General features: G+C 43.9%; 1 protein-coding gene across 1 annotated transcript in view; it reads left to right on the top strand.

Annotated features, from left to right (window-relative positions):
• The window catches only part of LOC124035945 (MAM domain-containing glycosylphosphatidylinositol anchor protein 1-like), a 447,455-nt gene extending 433,138 nt beyond the window's left edge, over positions 1-14,317 (top strand). Inside the window, exon 19 of the mRNA XM_046349921.1 lies at positions 8,263-14,317. Within this exon, the coding sequence (XP_046205877.1) occupies positions 8,263-8,357 (95 nt within the window). The 3' untranslated portion in view covers positions 8,358-14,317. The remainder of the gene's footprint in view (positions 1-8,262) is intronic.
• Positions 14,318-18,763: the final 4,446 nt, after the last annotated feature.

Here is an 18,763-nt window from a genome sequence, read left to right as displayed (position 1 = left end):
TGTTATAGCAGCAAAGGGGGGACCAACTCCATATTATTGCCCACGACTTTGGAATGAGATGTGTCCACATCATGTGACCATCATCAGAGATCTACAAGTGAGTAGTAAGGTCAAGAGAGTGGGTTCTATGCCATTCAATCAGAATCTGTTTGTCAATCTTTCCAATTCACTGTAGGCAGACGCAGTCTCACTACAATACAAACCAGACAAGGTATAGGAATAAACTGTTCTGTGTCACCCAGTCATTGTAGAGAGCTTGCCTGTTTGCCAAAGCTATAGCTTTCAACCCTCTACACTCTGCTGTATGGTTACTTTAAATATTTAATATGCAATACATAAAAACGCTTGCTGCAACAGGTGGATCATTTTCATACTTTTCAAATGATTTGGGGAAACCAGAGACAGCAGAGAGAGAGAGATAGAAGGGGCAACAATCGCAGTGAATAAAGCAGAGAAGAATAGCTGAACTAGACAGCGGAAACCCTAATTATGAAAACGGGTGGCAGAATGATAGTAATGAGGAGAGAGAGAGATTTAGGAAGAGAGAGCAAGAGATTAAGGAACAGGAAGTGAGGAGAAAGAGGAGAAGAAAACAGGTGACACATTGATAGTAATGAGAGAGAGTGTGAAAGATAAACAGTGACAAGGAGAGAGAACAGCACAGTGAACATGAGGAGAGATAGAAAGACAGAGAGGAGAGGAGAGAAAGAGAGCAGTGAGAGCTGTCAGTGCAGGAGCTGTGGAGGCAGCAGGACTCCCTTCCTCTCCCTGCCACGTGGGCTATAGCCTGTGGAGGGCTTGAACCCCACCTTCCCCAGCCTCCCTTCCTCTTCTCCCCTCACCATTCCTCTCCTCCGCCGTTGTCACTCCCCATCGCCCAACATGGCAGAGGGCACCAGGACGCATTGGCGTTATGAGGTGGAAGCGTTGGCACCGTATTTTCATTGTAAACCGTGGGCAATGGGCACAGATACAGCCATGCAGGGCTGGGTGCCAGGATCTCTGATAGGATCACTTCCCGGGCATCTGTTCAGGTCGAGGCCTCCTGTCCTGGAATCCTGACCCACAGGCCACCGTGATAAAGTAACCAGACTCCACATTTACCTGTCCCGGCAAATTGTACAGTGACATCAGGCTGGAGGCTGCAGTCTGCACCCTAAATACACAGTGACACTGAGCAGAGCCTGTAATCAAATTCTTCCTTGTGGCTTTTTCACAGCATCGGCTAATTTGCCCCGGACAAACGGAATGCGCTTTGACACCTTACATGGACCATGGTCAGATGGTCATCATGTTACACGGACCATGGTTTAAAATGCCATCACGCTACTGTGTGAATTGTAAATGAAACACTGGCATTTTTCAAGTGTGCAATGTCGCCTAGCACGGTCTGTAGTGTTATAGTGTACACTCAATCCACTGTAACTTTAAATACTGAAGAAGACCAAAAAAGAAGAAATAGTAAATCCCCACAATGGTATGATCCTCCTGAAGTGTTTAATAAGACAAGGACATTTCGACCCCAAACTGGGATTTCATCAAGACAAAATACTGACCACTCACAAAAATGCACTACCACATCGCAAGGCTGAAAGCTCTTGACCTTCATTCACTCATACTGACACTGCTATAGGTTTCCTCCAAGTTACCCACACCAGTCTCCGTGCAGTGGCTCCATAGATCACTGACCATAGCACTGCCCATAATTGAAAGAGCTCTTCATCGCCAATATATGGACAGCCACAATTGAACAACTCCACACGATGGCTTCTATTGACAATTACTTACCCCTAAGTGAGAAAGCTTCACTGTCAATGTATAATTGTGGCCGTTGACCACCACTGACAACAGTGATTGCTCGGCCTCCGTCCGCTAGGCACTTCAGAGGGTAGTGCATCACTGGTGCAAAGCTGCCTGCCATCCAGGACCTCTACACCAAAGGTTACCCGGAATATTTGCATTCTGTACCCGCCCCCCCCCAACCCCTCTTTTACACTGCTGCTACTCTCTGTTTATCTTATATGCATAGTCCCTTTAACTATACATTCATGTACATACTACCTAAATTGGCCCGACCAACCAGTGCACCCGCACATTGGCTAACCGGGCTATCTGCATTGTGTCCCACCACCCGCCAACCCCTCTTTCTACTCTTCTGCTACTCTCTGTTCATCATATATGGATAGTCACCTTAACGATACCTACATGTACATACTACCTCAATAAGCCTGACTAACATGTGTCTGTATATAGCCTTGCTACTCTTTTTTTCAAATGTTTTTTTTTTTACTGTTGTTTTATTTCTTTACTTACCTACACACACAATTTCTTTCCCACACACCATTGGTTAGAGCCTGTAAGTAAGCATTTCACGGTAAAGTTTACACCTGCTGTATTCGGCGCACGTGACAAATACAATTTGATTTGATTTGATTGAATCAAGCCGTCACTAATCTGTTTTGTAGCTCCCCCTGACTTCAAGTGCATTCTGGGATATATTGCAGCCGATAGTCAGTTTGTAGAGCTACATTCCTCAATATTTCATTCCACCCACTGATAGAAACCATAAACATTGTGTTTGTAAATGAATGGGGGATCTTAATGTACTTGCTGTATCGTGAGATCAAGGTAAACAGACTACAATTGGGGGGTGTTCCCAAGAAAATGATATGGTACAGTGTTGGTATTTGTGTATTTTTACCACTCATGAGGGTGCCTACATCATTTTCAACAGTTATGGGAGTGCCCTACTTTGTTGTGGGAGTGTACCCCTGTAATTCCAACCTAACTGAAGGCACCTGCACTCCTTCACAGATCAAATTGGGTGGTACTATAGTTTAGGCAAGTCAAGAGCCCTCCAAAAGCAACAAGACAATCAACTCCCCCCGAGACATCATCCCTTTCTGCTCACTTTCCTCCCGAAAATGGCTGCAAAAACAAAACAAGGCTAAACAAATCAGGAGACGTTGGTGGGTCGGTAAATAATTAACGAGAAAAACCCTCTGCCTCCCCCCAAAAACCCCTCATCTGAGAAAGCAGCAAAAGCAACGAAAGAGCCGAGAGCTAGCGGGGATCCTAATGTAATACAGTGAATTATTGATGGAGGGTGTAAACAGGAAGCCAGGCTACGCTAGCCTGTGGGGCCGATGCAGCGCTGCACAAGACAGCTAGCCGAGACAGATGGGTAATTATTGGTTAGAGGAGATTGGGTAGAGGAAAGACCCAGCCCACACACCTGGGTCACCTCTATGTATTAGCAGACACGACGATAAGGAATAATGTATGTGGGTAAAACAATATAGGCCTGTTTCCCAAACATAGATTTAGCGTAATCCGCAACTATGAAACATGTTCAATTGAGATGCTCTATTTATATGGGGCCAGTTTTACCAAACACATAATTAGCCTAGTCCTGTACTAAAATACTTATTTTCCACAGAGAATAATTTTTAGTCCAGGCTAAATCTGTTTCTGAGAATCTGGCCCATATTGTTTGCCCCACAAACATTAGTATTAACCTGTAATAACCAACTGGTTTCTGCAGTTGTAATTCCACATGATTTAATCACAATACTAGTAATGAGCCAGCCAGCGTGATAGTTGTTATAGCATAGAACATTTCAAAGCAGGCATAACCGATTACAGTACATCAAAGTCACTAATGGGTGGAATAAAGAGTCAGACACTTTGTTCATAAATGTATGATTGTATGTTTTCTCTCTCTGTGTGTGTGTGTGTGTGTGTGTGTGTGTGTGTGTGTGTGTGTGTGTGTGTGTGTGTGTGTGTGTGTGTGTGTGTGTGTGTGTGTGTGTGTGTGTGTGTGTGTGTGTGTGTGTGTGTGTGTGTGTGTGTGTGTGTGTGTGTGTGTGTGTGTGTGTGTGTGTGCGTGTGTGTGTGTGTGTGTGTGTGCGTGTATATGCAGGTCTAAATCTGTATGCTAGTGTGCCAGAGAGTGTGCATCATGTGAGCGGCCAATCCTCCCAGGAGTTTTTGCTAGCGAGTGTGCCCAGCTGTAATACCCAGCTGATGCTGCTCACGTCGGCCTTCTAAATAGTACCCTAATCCCTATAATAGTGCACTACTTTGACCAGGATCTTGTATTTGCTCCTGTCAAAAGTAGTGCACTATGTAGGGAATAGGGTGCCATTTGGGATGCAGACCACCTGTCCCTCACACACCCCATCTCTCCCCATCACACACGCACACACACATGTGCACAAACACACACCCTGTTTCCCCCCAACACACATCACACGCACATATAAACATGCTCACATACATACACATACACAGACACGCTCACACACACATCTCACTGGGCTAGCTGTCTGATGGGGTGTAGCACAGGGGACTGCGGAACCGTGTGGCTCTCCTAAAATTAATGATGATTGCCTCTGACATGTTGTGTTCAACTAACTCCACATTCATAAATCATAGGAATGACTGGAACCTGGCTCTGGGGCTGAAGTGTGTGTGTGTGTGTGTGTGTGTGTGTGTGTGTGTGTGTGTGTGTGTGTGTGTGTGTGTGTGTGTGTGTGTGTGTGTGTGTGTGTGTGTGTGTGTGTGTGTGTGTGTGTGTGTGTGTGTGTGTGTGTGTGTGTGTGTGTGTGTTTGTGTGTCTCTGAGAGACAGACAGAGAGAGAGAGTGTGTGTGTTTGCTTGTGTATAGAAAATGTGTGTGTGTGTAGGTGCCTGCCTGCCTGGCTATGTAAGTGTGTGTATGTCTGCGTGTGCACATTTCCATGCATGTGTACGTGTCTTAGCTATGGGTGAGTTCGACAAGGGAATTGTTGCACTGCACACCGTTCACTGCCCTCCCTCCTTTCCTTCCTTCTCCCTCCTTTGTTCCACTCCCCTTCTTTTGATCCTGTAAGGGGTGGCTTTCAATACTGTCTGGATCCCACGTCGGCGATGACTCAATTCCCCGCGTTTTAACCCCAGACCCCCTGGTTCTCTATCCCCTCGGTCACCCTGTGTGGCATGCAACACTCCCAGATTCCTGGTGGTCCCACACTGTTGTTGAAATTGCGAAAAGTATACATATGCATATGGTCATATGCACAAGATACAGTGTAGTGTACACAAGGTACAGTGTAGTGTACAGTACAATGACATGCTTACTTGCAAGCTCTCCTCACAAACTGTGCAGCAGCTACAAAAAGTATTCAATACAAAATATAGTTAGGAAACACAATATGAGAACAATAGAGCACAGAATCCATGCAGGGAAAAAGAAAGACAAATATAGTATTTCATTATTCCCTATAAGGGAACGCGCCGGTTTACTGGAGTTGACATTGCAGTCATGGGTTCAAACGCATGGTTATTAAGTATTTGTAATTTAACTACTTTTTTTCTGTGTATTTGAGTATTTTTAAATAATATGGCCAAATCAACTACTTCTATTTGAAAGTATTTTCAAATAATTTCCTATAAATACTATTTGAATGTATTTTAAAATACTTGTTTCCAAATACATTACACATGCCCCTTTACCAAACATACCTGTGTTCAAATGCATGGAGTATTTAAATATCTGTATTTTAAAATATTATATTTGTATTTAAGAATTTTCAAATACATTCCAATACTTTCCAAATACATTCCAATGTATAACTACTTGTAATTTTAATCAAATAAAAACATTCTAAATACTTCCTTCTAAATGTATTTGAAAGTAATTGAAATACAATAAATAGCATTTGAACTGAGGTCTGGTCTTGAGCCAACTCCCATATCTCTGGTAGTCCATTTAGTGTGGGTTGGATGTTCTTGGATGTGCAAGTTGAAGTTGAAGCCCAGACACTGGAACATGGAGGACAGTTTCAAGCTGTTGCATTTCAGGATTCAGCTGAACTGTGTTGGCCCCCTCTCATACACACCATAAGAAAACAACAAAGCACATTCACAAAGCTTTCAGAGTTGGAGTGCTGATCTAGGCTCAGGTCCTCCGACTCCTTATTTCCACACAACATAAAAGGCTAAACTGATCCTAGAATAATCACTCCTATTCAAAGACCTTTGATACATACAGCCACAGATATTTTATCCATCGCCAAACCCAACCAAACTTTCTGTGCTTCACCCCCTTCAAAGATCCTTGAGAGAGAAATCAGGGCTGGCCCCTGTGCCAGGCACTTAACTTGTTCTCTATGGGAGAGGACGGGAGGAATAAAAAGCTTGATTATGATTACATAGATTTTCTGCCAGCGAGAGAAGCCCCCTAATATAAATGTATATTGATTTCTTAAATACAATACCTGCCTTACTCTTTATTTATGAAACTCATTCCACGGCTTCCATGCGTAATGCGCTGTTGACTTTGTGTAAGTGCAGTGTCTGTGGGTGGACGGGGGGTGTTGTGTATGCAATTAGTGTTCTGTGCGCGCATCTGTGTTTGCATGCACTTCGACAAAAGAAGAGGGAGGGTCGCAGATGTCTCATGTACAGGTGCTTTGTGATGCTGTTTCATATGAGTACAAGAAAACACAATGGCCGTTTCCGAATACCCATGCTAGCGTATTGCATACACAAACTGCATTCTATTTACTCATCGTCGCATACTATTTAGCACATACTATTAAGTAAAAAGTATACAATATGCCATGGCCGTAACGCAGTAGCAGCTCCTGATTGGCTGAGTAGATGGGGCGGGCCGAGTGCGGGTGGAGTTTTCCAAATTCAACACACATGCATCGCATTAAGCAGCTGATAACAGCTAATTTCCAATTTGATTAATTTTCTTTAAACTATGAATGGAATAGGAATGGAGTTATATGCCTACTCAGGGTGTAGGCAGATATCACATTCAAGCTATACCATAGTAGCCCATCTTTCCTTTTTAAAAAGGATTGAAGACAGAACAGATCATTTGGTTCCATTTCAACATATTTCTTAGTGAAACCAAAGCGCTGTAGCATCACAAATTCAGAACCCCTGGACAGGAACATAAACTAAAGCACTGATCGTAGGGAACGCGATCAGAATGAATGTTGAGGCTTGATACATCCATTCAAAAATGGAATATGTAGCCTACAAAACTAAAACATTCCATGTGTTCAAATCAAAAGGCCTGATTAACATGCCATCAGTAATGCAGCCACGTACCGAGTCCCCGGTTCAGACACATTCACAAATTAAAAAAGGGTTTAGTATTTAATATAAAAGCTCAGATGAAGGCCAAGAGAACAATAAACACTTTTTAGTGAGAAAACAGAAATCCACTTTAGAATTTTTTTTTAAGACTTATTTTTTCAAATATGTAGCCTACGATGTAATACCCGTGATCATTTTAATGAGAACAAAAACGACTTAGCCTATATTTTACACGACTGTAGAAGCTTCGTTTTTTTGTTAGTCCCTAGCTCTCTTCACGTAGCCAATTACTTGCAGTCTACCTCTTCCAATGCATTGTGGAAAAGTGTGCAACATATTCTACTAGATGAAGAGCCAATATGATTATAACATCCTGGCATTTAAACCATACTCAATTTTCTAAATGTCGCATACTATTAAATATTCTATTTTCGCATACTGAGAATACGTCATGTGATTGTGCTGTTTCCCACTATTCGTTGATTTCGTTTGCGCATCCAGTAGAGTATGACATCTGGGCATTTAAAGTATACTAGATTTTCAAAATGTTGCATACTATTAAACAAATTATTTCTCTTACTCAAACAGCCTACTATTTAGGACACAAGTATGGGTATTCGGAAACGGCCAGTGACATTACATACATTTAAATAAAAACACAGTACATGAACTGAACTATGAGCTTCAAATTCCCTGTCGAACACACAATCTATTCTTTGATTCGGCTCGGTTTAGAGATCTTCAAGTCGAACAAGAGGCGAGAGGCGAGCAGTTTGATGATGACATCAATGAGCAACTCGTCTCTCATATGCTATCTCAAAGCACTTATGACACACATCCAATCTCCATTGTGAACCCTGCCTCTGAAGTGATAAAATACATTACTCCCTTATGCCAGTCTAAGGCTTTTAGTGTCATATCTCTCCACTCTTTCTCTCTTCATAAGATCTTGCGATTGAGTTACAGTATCTTACAAGGCTTTACTGTAAAGGTCTCCCATACAGTTTTTAAATATGGGTTACTAGACTAGATAAAAGTATTGTACATTTAACAAAATCTCAAGATGTTTCACATGTTCATCTCTTTTTATCAATGTGACTTGTGGGTTGTGGACAATAGCCTATTGAGCCCAGACCATTCAGTTTGTTATGTTTGTGTTTTCCACAGTTCTGATTGGGGGAGCCCCAGGTCTGCGCTCGCTCCCATTGGTCGCCTCACTGACCTTCGCCCTCTGCTCATATCTACTGCTGCTCTACAGATGATGAGCACAACGCACAGCGTCCCCTGTCTGCCGAGACAGGCTACTGCCCAGACTTGCTCTCTCTTCTTCTCTCCCTGTGTCCCTCGCTACCTCTCCCCACTCCCCTCCCTTCTTCCTCTCACATTCTCCATCCACCTTTTAGTTTTCATCTCCAGCCCTGTTTTCAATGACAATCCATGCTTCACTTCTCCCATTACACCTTGGCTATGCTTGTAACTGACTGTCATTTGATTGACTCTCTCTCTCTCTATCATTTTCCTTTTCCACACTCACCCCTTTACAGTCGTATGTGGCTGTGTTTTTTCTTTCAACCAATCACACTATTTTTAACTGAGGCAAAGTCGCAAACTCAATGACCTGACCTTTGACACCCAATATCACTCAATCCAACCCCTCACAGCAGACACACTTCATTCTTCTATTCACTCTCACACACTCTTCCGTCACCCCCCTTTACTCTTTCCAACCCCCCCAGCGACCACCCGTATCCCTGACACACCAAAGTGTCGGACACTCTACCAAAGATGCTGAAGAACCTGAGGAAGAAAGGGAAAGGATGGGTGGGGGGAGGGGCTGAGAATAATAGGATGACAAGGGTATGGAGGTTCCCCCCTCCTTATTGAACCCTCCCCTTCGCCTCCTTGGGTTGGGCGCCAGGGAGCTGCCGCTCACAGCAGACTGAGTGACTGACAGACTAAGGAGGCTAGGAAGGAAGGAAGGAAGGAAGGAAGGAAGGAAGGAAGGAAGGAAGGAAGGAAGGAAGGAAGGAAGGAAGTTCCCACCTGCCTCTCCTCTACCGGTCATAGCCGTAGATGACTTGTGTTGGATCGTACGTGTACATTTCTCTATATATGATATATTACAAAAGTTTAAATAAATAAAACGTTCAAAATAAAACACTCATGGACATGAGCAACGTTACAGGCTGCAACAAAGCAAATCTACAGAAGCACAAATTTATACAATCTACTCCCTTTTATTTGGGGTTTTCCTCCGTGTGTTGTTGCTGTATGTTGTCCCAATCGAACTATTTGTGTTCTTATGTTTTTTTTGGGGGCGGATGTGAAAAAAAGAGAGTGGTAACATTTATGTGGAAGAGATGTGTGGATGTGTTGGTTGGTACCTATGACACCCTTCGCCTATAGCCCACTTGAGCACTCGTGGCAGGGATGGGCCAGTCACCTCCATTATGCCCACCACCACACTCTCCACCCCAAAAAATGACTTGACAGAGACTACAACTAGCCTCCCCTACTCATTCACCCCAGCCAGCCACATCCCCTATCTTCAAAGTCCAGCCAGTAACAGCATCTCTCGGACTTCCTGCGGCCTACAGACAATGGACCTCCTGCTTCCTGTACAAGGAGAAAGTGGAGGTGGAGCATGATTGAAATCAATTACGCCAACCACGTTGATACGCATCATTTAAATGAGGCATGGATGTAGTATATTGGGGGCAGGGCGTCAAAATCCAAGAAAATTACCAACAGGGTAAGGAGAGGGGGTGTGCAGATCCGATAGATGTATTCTATTTCACAGGTTTCCGATGATGAATGTCATGTATAGGATTCTAGAGAAATAATTGAATCAACAACATTTGGAAGGCAGCAGGTCCAATTTCCTACTACAACTGTATCAGCCGATCGAGGTTGAATGTCTTCGATGTAACCATAGTTTATTTAAGACGATTACTCATGTAACATTGTTACAGTATGATTGTGTTTCTCTGTGGAGCAATAATCATTCACTATCAGCTCACATAGTTAGCCCGAGCACATTGTGATTGATCAAAGTCTACATCCTGCAAATGCACATGTTCGCCCAATTAAGGTAGAGATTCCAATGAGCCCCAAGCACATTGTTGCACAAAGGTACAGATTCAATCCAATCGTATATTCTTGACAACACAGCTTTTAAAGGCAATGTTCACGTTCACAGTAAATGCTTCAGATGTCCGTTCAAACAGAAATCACCTATAAAAGCTGCATTGTCGACCATGCAATCGGATTGAATCTCAGCTAAAGTAATTGGTAACAATCTAATAACAAAACAACACACTAACCTAACTGATGATGCAGAACATGTAACTGGCTCGTTCTTCCTCTCAAGATTAGTTTCCAAAAGTCCCCTGAATCGTAAACCGCAACATACTACCCCTAGGCACTTGTAAATCTGAGAGGGTTGGATAGGTGTAAGTACGATGGTGGGAGATCCATCTTACCTTCTGATACGCCAGGTGGAATTGTTGCTATATTGCTTATACCTGTCCAATCCTTTCATATCTACGCAAGTGCATGGGAGTAGGGACTACGGGTTGATTTGGTATACATGGATACTGTTACATCAGTCTTCTCCAAATAAGTGTTGTACTTTTACTGCATGAGGCTTTTTTTATCGTATCGGTTGCCGATATTACTTAATTCAGCTCTCACCTTCAACTTCAAGATCTCAACAAGGGAACCTTGTTCATATACATACGCAGAACATGGATATCCAACTGTGTGCCTCTCAAGACTTGCTTCCATAATCTTCCTAAATTAAAGCACTTGGTAAAAATCGGGTGTGGACACTCGATTTCAGATGTCAAGTGCATTTTGGCTGTCTTTTTGACATCCCTCATAGTCACATTGTAATAGCTACTTAGGTCCATACTGCATTGCACGCTCATGAGAAGCATTGCTTTATTAAATGTATGTCATTGTGATCTGGGAGCCATCTTGTGTGGTCCTAACCTCATGCTTGCTTGTACACTTCGCTCGCTCACTTTAACTGTAACACCCATATGTATGTAACAGCAGCTCATGTCTTAGCGTAGATGCTCTCCAACGGTTGTTGGAGTTTTGGCATCTCAGGTCATGTCTTGAGCCAACATGGTGTCACAGGGGGTAAGGTGTCTTATCTCAGCTCTGTGGTGTTCATGTGCTACTCACAACCAAGAAACTCTGAAATATCCAACTGGGAAACTCGGTAGAAGAATGCTTGATTCATCACTTGGAAGCTTTGGACATCAGAAGCTCAGAGTTATGACGTGTGGGCAATTTAGGGCTATTTTTTTGTTCCAAGATTCTTTCAGAGTGTACGATAACTCTGGTACCACATAACAGCAGTTACTGTCTTGCCGACTATCCGTTCCCCACCTCCTTTATCCAGTAAGCTGTGCATTTCGTAAGCATTTTTGGCAAAGCGCTGACCATTTGCTAGCTACTATATTTAATGTATATTTACAACTATCTGTAAGTATAGGCAGGAGATATGCAGGGTGGCAATGCCTGAATTAGGACAACAATGATTCATCAGAATCAGATGCAACTGAAAGATAATTATCAAAGTACCTTCTCACATGATTTTAAATGATAATGTTTCATTAGGAAATTTGAACTCATGTTCTACATGACCCCAAAGAATCCAGAGGCTTGGTGCAATTGATGTTCACTTGTTGTTTTATTTCATTTGTGGTGTCTTCACACATCTAGAGTATTTGGCAATTATGAAGTTTTTAAAAGGAAGATCAATTGTTTTCCCTTTTATTTGTATTTATTTTCATAAATGTTTTTTTTTCTTTCAAACCAAGACTACAATATCAAGCTAAATCAATTTGAGACCACACACATTTCTGTCCATTGTCACATACTTTACTAGGAAACAAATTAACTTTAAATGGAGTTCCACAATAATCATATATGTGTAGCTAAGCACCTACAGTATGTGTAACATTACAATTAGTCTCAACACACTGAGCGTTTGAAACACAACACGTGTAGATGTAACCGGATCCTACTATACCTGTACTCTGCTGCTGTGTTCGGGAGAGCGTGGGAGGGTCCACTTCAAAATATATTATACAGTACTGCAAATACATCGCTGACACTGATTACAATTATTACAGTTGAGTAACCTGCATAGAAATGCCCAGGGCCTAGACTGATCATGTTAAATACCCAATGGAAGAAAGGGTACAGCACAGAAATAGAGAACTATAAACCTTGGATTAAATTTAATGTAATAAGATTTTATCTTTGTGTCTTCTGTGTTCTTTATTATAGAATAGTTCTCAATGTTAACACTGTTGTAAAGTCAGGTGGATTCCTTGTCAATGAAATATGTGGGTAGGAATACTATGAAATGGGCAGGAATACTATGAAATGTGGGCAAGAACATTATTTTTGGGGAAATAAGCATTAACCAATATTATATTTATTGTTGAGGGGAGAATTCTAAATGATGAATTTTGATCTTATGACATTATGGTTGAAGTGCCTCCATTGATCTGAACCTGACCTTCAGTATTGGTAGTAATATTTGGTTGTTTGAATTCATGGTCTTTCTTTCCAAAACTCCTATATGAATTGAGTTGTGCATTTTTGATATTGACAAACGTTACACAACCTACCCTTAGGTTGTCTTTACTGTCACCAGATCAATTGGAAATTAAACTAACCTCCATACTTCAAATGAAACCAACAAATGCCTGAAAGTGAGGCAATTTTGTGTTGACAAATCAGATATATCCAATAGTTGGCCATTTGAAATCTATTCACTTGTGTCCAGAAAGGAGTATGCAGCTGTTCGGTCTGAGATATAATTCATTGTGCTGCTTTTCATGCACTTTAATGTGAAATTAAATGTCTTGAAATGTATGCCATTTGACACCCATTGTGTACTAATGCTCGTTGTTTTAGTACTTCATGATTGTCACATCACTCCCTCATTAGCTGAAATCTATACCGTACGTATATTATTGCAGTCTGGTTTAAGGTGTAGATTGTCAATATATTCCTTTAGGATACAACACCGAATGGGAGTTCAGTTCACTGGTATAGTCCCTTAGGTTTGCACATTTCTGGAACCTTTCTGACTCCCAGTTCCCTCCCTTCTTATTATCTTCTGATTTCAGGAATTCTACAACCAAGATTTCTGAAAAGAGTGTGAATTTGGTAAATAAATGTGGCATTGCCACACCTCCAGTTGTCTGATGTTTTTACATGATCCAGGTTTTCCCTTGACCACCTAAAGGGTCCCCAGTTCATGCTGAACATTTTCAAACCTCCACTACAAGTGTATGTACTATCAAAATGTTTTGTTGTAGATTATCAATCTATCATCTTTTGTCCATTATATCCTTGTAGTTATCTGTCTAAAACAAGAACGTTAGAAAGGACCCCCGACATGCAGGTTAGAGATCAAATAAGCAAGTGCCTCACAACTGCTATTCCTCCATGAGGTGACTTTCCATCCATGAAAACCACTTCAGCCAGTTAGCGTAGTGTCCAAGCAATATCTGTGGCAATGTTCAGAAGGGGTGGCCAGTCACTCAGTCACTAAAAATGAACCCCTCTTCCATTGGAGACATCCCGGCACACACCATTGATGCTCTATGTATTCAACAGCAGGACCGACTGACTGTTACTGTATAGGTTTTCACATCACTGCCTCACTGCCAGTGCAGACACTTTGTCCACTCACATAAAGGGTGCGTTCCAGATACAGTGATTTTGATCAGGGCTAAGTTTCCCAAAGACATCTTTAGCATTCAATAATCATTGTTTGTCCATTGCCTAACCTATGGATTTAGGATGATCTTAGTGCTAAAGATTATAGCCATGTTATTGGGAAAGTCACCCCAGATCTTTATAATGCCTTGGAGAAGTATTTTATGTATGATCAACCACATCAACATGATGTGATCATCCTATAATCTACGCAGACCTGTGCAGGATCTGTGTATCTGGAGCGCAACCAAATGACTGAACCCTCCCCAATGCAGTCAGATTGGTCAGAGTAACTTCACAGCTCCTGCCTGGCTGTGCAGACTTGTGCAATGTGTGCGGATCCGAGACAAAGACGGTGTGTGTGTGTATATGCACCTTAGTGAACGCGCGAAGAAAGGTGTAGCAGTGCTGGGTGTTGTATATTCTCTGTTATGTACTGAAATATTTTAGAGGAAAAATATATTTGAAATATGACTCCAAAATGTAAGAATAAATAATCATGAAAGAACAAAAAGAGATGATTTTTGTCTTCTTTTTTTCATCTTCTCCAATACACACAGTGGGTTCTCGCACATGTTGTCACCATCACACGTACATAATGATTTCACCATAAAAACACCTCTTGGGGACTTGTTATGCAGTGTAAAATGCAGAATTCCAACTCCCACACTATCCACCAGTTTGTATTCAAGCCTTGCATATTACCAGCATCACAGTGAATTTAGTAATCAGAGCTCATTCACATCCTGTGGCTGTAAGTAGCATTACAGACACCTGCGTTCTCTCCTCCTGGCATATCAAATAAACTCCAAAATGAGATTCCCATAGCAATTAGCAAGCACAAATCATTATTCAAATGTCTTGTCGCATGTCATGCAGTTTCGGAAGTTATTCAGATCACTCGGCTGTGTTTTCGCTGTATAGGCAAGGGAAGTTGGAAGCAATGTTCATATAGGAAGCCCAGCACTTTTGAGCATTGTAGAATTTCCCACTACCTTTACACGACTGCAATTTGCAATTATCCTCTGTTTATGCTCCGATACTGTACACGTACTGTACTTTTTTTATAGGAGATCCAGGGCTACAGACATGCAGGTTCAAGTATAGGCCTCGTATCATTACACACATACAGGTTCACAGGAAACCGGGTCGGACTCTAGGATATACACCGAGTGTACAAAACATGAGTTGCATTCCCTTTTTCCTTTCAGAACAGCCACTGTTGAGCGTGAAAAACTCAGAAGCGTTGCAGTTCTTGACACACTCTAATCAGTGCGCATGGCACCTACTACCATACCCAGTTCAAAGTTACTTAAATATTTTGTCTCACCCATTCACCCATTGAATGGCACACATACACAATCCACGTCTCAATCGTCTCAAGGCTTAAAAATCTGTATTTAACCTGTCTCCTCCCGTTCATCTACACTGATTGAAATTGATTTAACAGTTGACATCAATAAGGGATCATAACTTTTACCTGGATTCACCTGGTCAGTCTGTCTTGGATAGAGAAGGTGTTCCTAATGTTTTGTATGCTCAGTGTACATTTACTAAACTGCTACTTTATATTTAGAGCACCTACAGTTAACAATACCTGTCTTGGTAGGTCAATCAACTTTGACCTAGAACCACATACAATACTTTTGCTGAGTGACATAATCCTGTTCTGGTATGAACACTTCAGTTGTAATGTTCTAAAACCTAATTTGTCATAAGTTTAAAATTAGTAGCAGTGACACTAAAGCACATTATTGTAACATGTCCTACACAGTCTCCTGGGTAACACATTTCAACATGTCTGGCATTGTAACATGTCTGACCACGGTCTGTACAATTTTTGAGGTATATATCTGCAAGCAACAGTTTAGTGTAATGCCTCAAGGCTCCGGCGTTACTAGATACTAGACAGGGTCTGTTATTCCGGACCCTTATCCATTGCTCCTGGGCAGCTTTGACCCCTGACCTCATCAGGGAGAGCCTTCTCACTTCAGGACAAGGAAACGATCTGACGGGTCCAGCTGAGTGTAGTGGAAGAATACAAAATGTGTCAAAGTCGGAGGTGATGGGAGGAAGGTGGTAGTGATGGTGGTAAAGGGAGCGACAGAGTCTCATTAAGATAATTCCCATGCAGCCTTGTTTACAAGTTCTAACAATGGAATGTGAGTTGTAACACTTTCTCATTCTGAACTTGTTGGCTATCACCAGTTAACGCTTGATCTGATTGAATCTAGGAAAAAGACCCAGCTGGGTGCACGGTCCAGTGCACTTCGCACATTCCACACACTCGGCAAGCTCCACGCTCTCTGTCATTTCCCCCCTCCTTCCCTTTCTCTCCACCAAACCCTCCACCCCTCCCCTTTCTTCCTTACTGTCTTCTCACAAGGCACAATGGTGGGGCCCAAAAGACGCCAACTCGTCTGCATTTTCATGATCTGTGACGGAGATAGATATAGGGCTAATTAAGCTGCTCTTGTTCTAGACATGGCTTATTGGTGGGTTGGTATGATCCGGTTGATTCAGATGCTGACTCTCGTCGTTTTAGGCTCTAGTCTCAAGTCATTCAAAAAAAAGTTACCTTTACTTAACTTGTCACGCCTTGGTCATTGTATTTTGTGTTTTTGTTATATGTTTGGGTAGGCCAGGGTGTGACATGGGTTTATATGTTGTATTTGTATTGGGGTTTGTATTATTTGGTATTGCGGCTGATTAGGGGTGTGTCTAGTTAGGCTTGGCTGCCTGGGGCGATTCTCAATCAGAGTCAGGTGCTTGTCGTTGTCTCTGATTGAGAACCGTATTTAGACAGCCTGACTTTCGCGTTGTATTTTGTGGGCGTTTGTTCCTGTCTCTGTGTAGTGTTCACCAGATAGGCTGTAATAGGTTTCACGTTCCGTTTGTTGATTTTGTATTTATTCAGTTATTTCATGTACCGCGATTATCTTCATTAAAGTCATGAGTAACCTACACGCTGCATTTCGGTCTGACTCTCTTCATTCAACAGACGAACGACGTTACAGAAACACCCACCACTCACAGACCGAGCAGCGTGTGAACTGGCAGGATCTAAAGGAGGCGTTATGGACAGCAGAAGCATGGAGTATACTACGTGGGAAGAAATCGACAGGTGGGCGGCCGACCCAGAGCGAGTGCAGGAGCCCGCCTGGGATTCCCTACAGCAATGCGAAGAGGGCTATAGACGAATGGAGTCGAAAAGGAAAGCACGGCGGCGCAGAGCGAAAACCAAAAGTAACGGGGGAGAGCGCAGAGAGAGAGTGGCTGAGTCAGGAGTCAGACCTGAGCCTACTCTCCCTGTTAATTGTGAGGAGCAGCAATATGAGGACTTCTGGTCTTGGGAGATGATATTAGACGGTAAAGGACCCTGGGCGCAGCCGGGAGAATATCGCCGTCCCAAGGAAGAAATAGACGCGGCTAAAGCGGAGAGGCGCAGGTATGAGGAGGCAGCACGGCGACGTGGTTGGAAACCGGAAAGTCACCCCAAAAAATGTATTAGGGGGGGGGCTTAGGGAGAGTATGGCTGAGTCAGGAGATAGACCTGAGCCAACTCTCCTTGTTCATCGTGAGGTGCCAAGGAGGAGACCAGAACCAGAGCCAGTGTTAGAGGTGAGCGAAGCAGAGACTGTGAAGGAGTTAATGGGGAAAGTGGAGTGGAGAGTAATTAGGGAGTTGCTAGCTTGGTGCTATAGATATAATATTCGTCCGACGGATCGTGTCGGGGATTTGATAGCACCTGAGTTAGCGCTCTATACTCAACCTGAGGTGCGTGGTAGTCAGCTGGTGAAGTTGGTGCCAGCCTCACGCACTAGGCCTCCTGTGCACATCCCTAGCCTTGCACGTCCTGTGCCTACACTGCTCTCAAGATCTCCAGTACGCCTTCACGGTCTAGCCCATCCTGTGTCACCTCCACACACCAGTCCTCCGGTAGCAGCTCCCCGCACCAGGCTTCCTGTGCGTGTCCTCGATCCAGTACCACTAGTTCCAGCACCACGCACCAGGCCTCGAGTGCGCCTCGCCTGTTCAGCGCAGCCAGCGCTTTTCTCCTCTCCTGCGCTGTTGGAGTCTCCCGCCTGTTTAGCACAGCCAGAGCCTTTCTCCTCTCCAGTCTCCAGTCTGCCCAGCGCCCCCAGTGCTCCCAGTCTGCCCAGCTCCGCTAGTGCTCCCAGTCTGCCCAGCGCGGCCAGTGCTCCCAGTCTGCCCAGCGCCACCAGAGCTCCCAGTCTGCCCAGCGCGGCCAGTGCTCCCAGTTTGCCCAGCGCGGCCAGTGCTCCCATTCTGCCCAGCGCGGCCAGTGCTCCCAGTCTGCCCAGTGCTCCCAGTCTGCCCAGTGCTCCCAGTCTGCCCAGCGCCGCCAGTGCTCCCAGTCTGCCCAGTGCTCCCAGTCTGCCCAGCGCCGCCAGTCTGCCCAGCGCCGCCAGTCTGCCCAGTGTCGCCAGTCTGCCCAGTGTCGCCAGTCTGCCAGGAGTGCCAGTCTGCCAAGATCCGCCAGAAGTGCCAGTCTGCCAAGATCTTCTAGATCGGCCAGACAACCTGAATCATCCATTTCCACCAGCCAGCCAGGATTTACCGGAGCCTACTACCTGCCTGAGCTTCCTCTCAGTACTGAGCTTCCTCTCAGTACTGAGCTTCCTCTCAGTACTGGGCTTCCTCTCAGTACTGGGCTGCCTCTCAGTACCGGGCTTCCCCTCAGTACCGGGCTGCTTCGGTCCCGGGCTGCCCCTCTGTCCCGGGCTGCCCCTCTGTCCCGAGCTGCCCCTCTGTCCTGAGATGCCCCTCTGTCCTGAGCTGCCCCTCTGTCCTGAGCTGCCCCTCTGTCCCGAGCTGCCCCTCTGTCCCGAGCTGCCCCTCTGTCCCGAGCTGCCCCTCTGTCCCGAGCTGCCCTCTGTCCCGGGCTGCCCCTCTG

The sequence above is a fragment of the Oncorhynchus gorbuscha genome, linkage group LG05, assembly GCF_021184085.1.
Source record: "Oncorhynchus gorbuscha isolate QuinsamMale2020 ecotype Even-year linkage group LG05, OgorEven_v1.0, whole genome shotgun sequence".
NCBI classification, from domain to species: Eukaryota; Metazoa; Chordata; class Actinopteri; order Salmoniformes; family Salmonidae; genus Oncorhynchus; species Oncorhynchus gorbuscha.
This window is presented reverse-complemented; position numbering and strand designations above follow the sequence as displayed.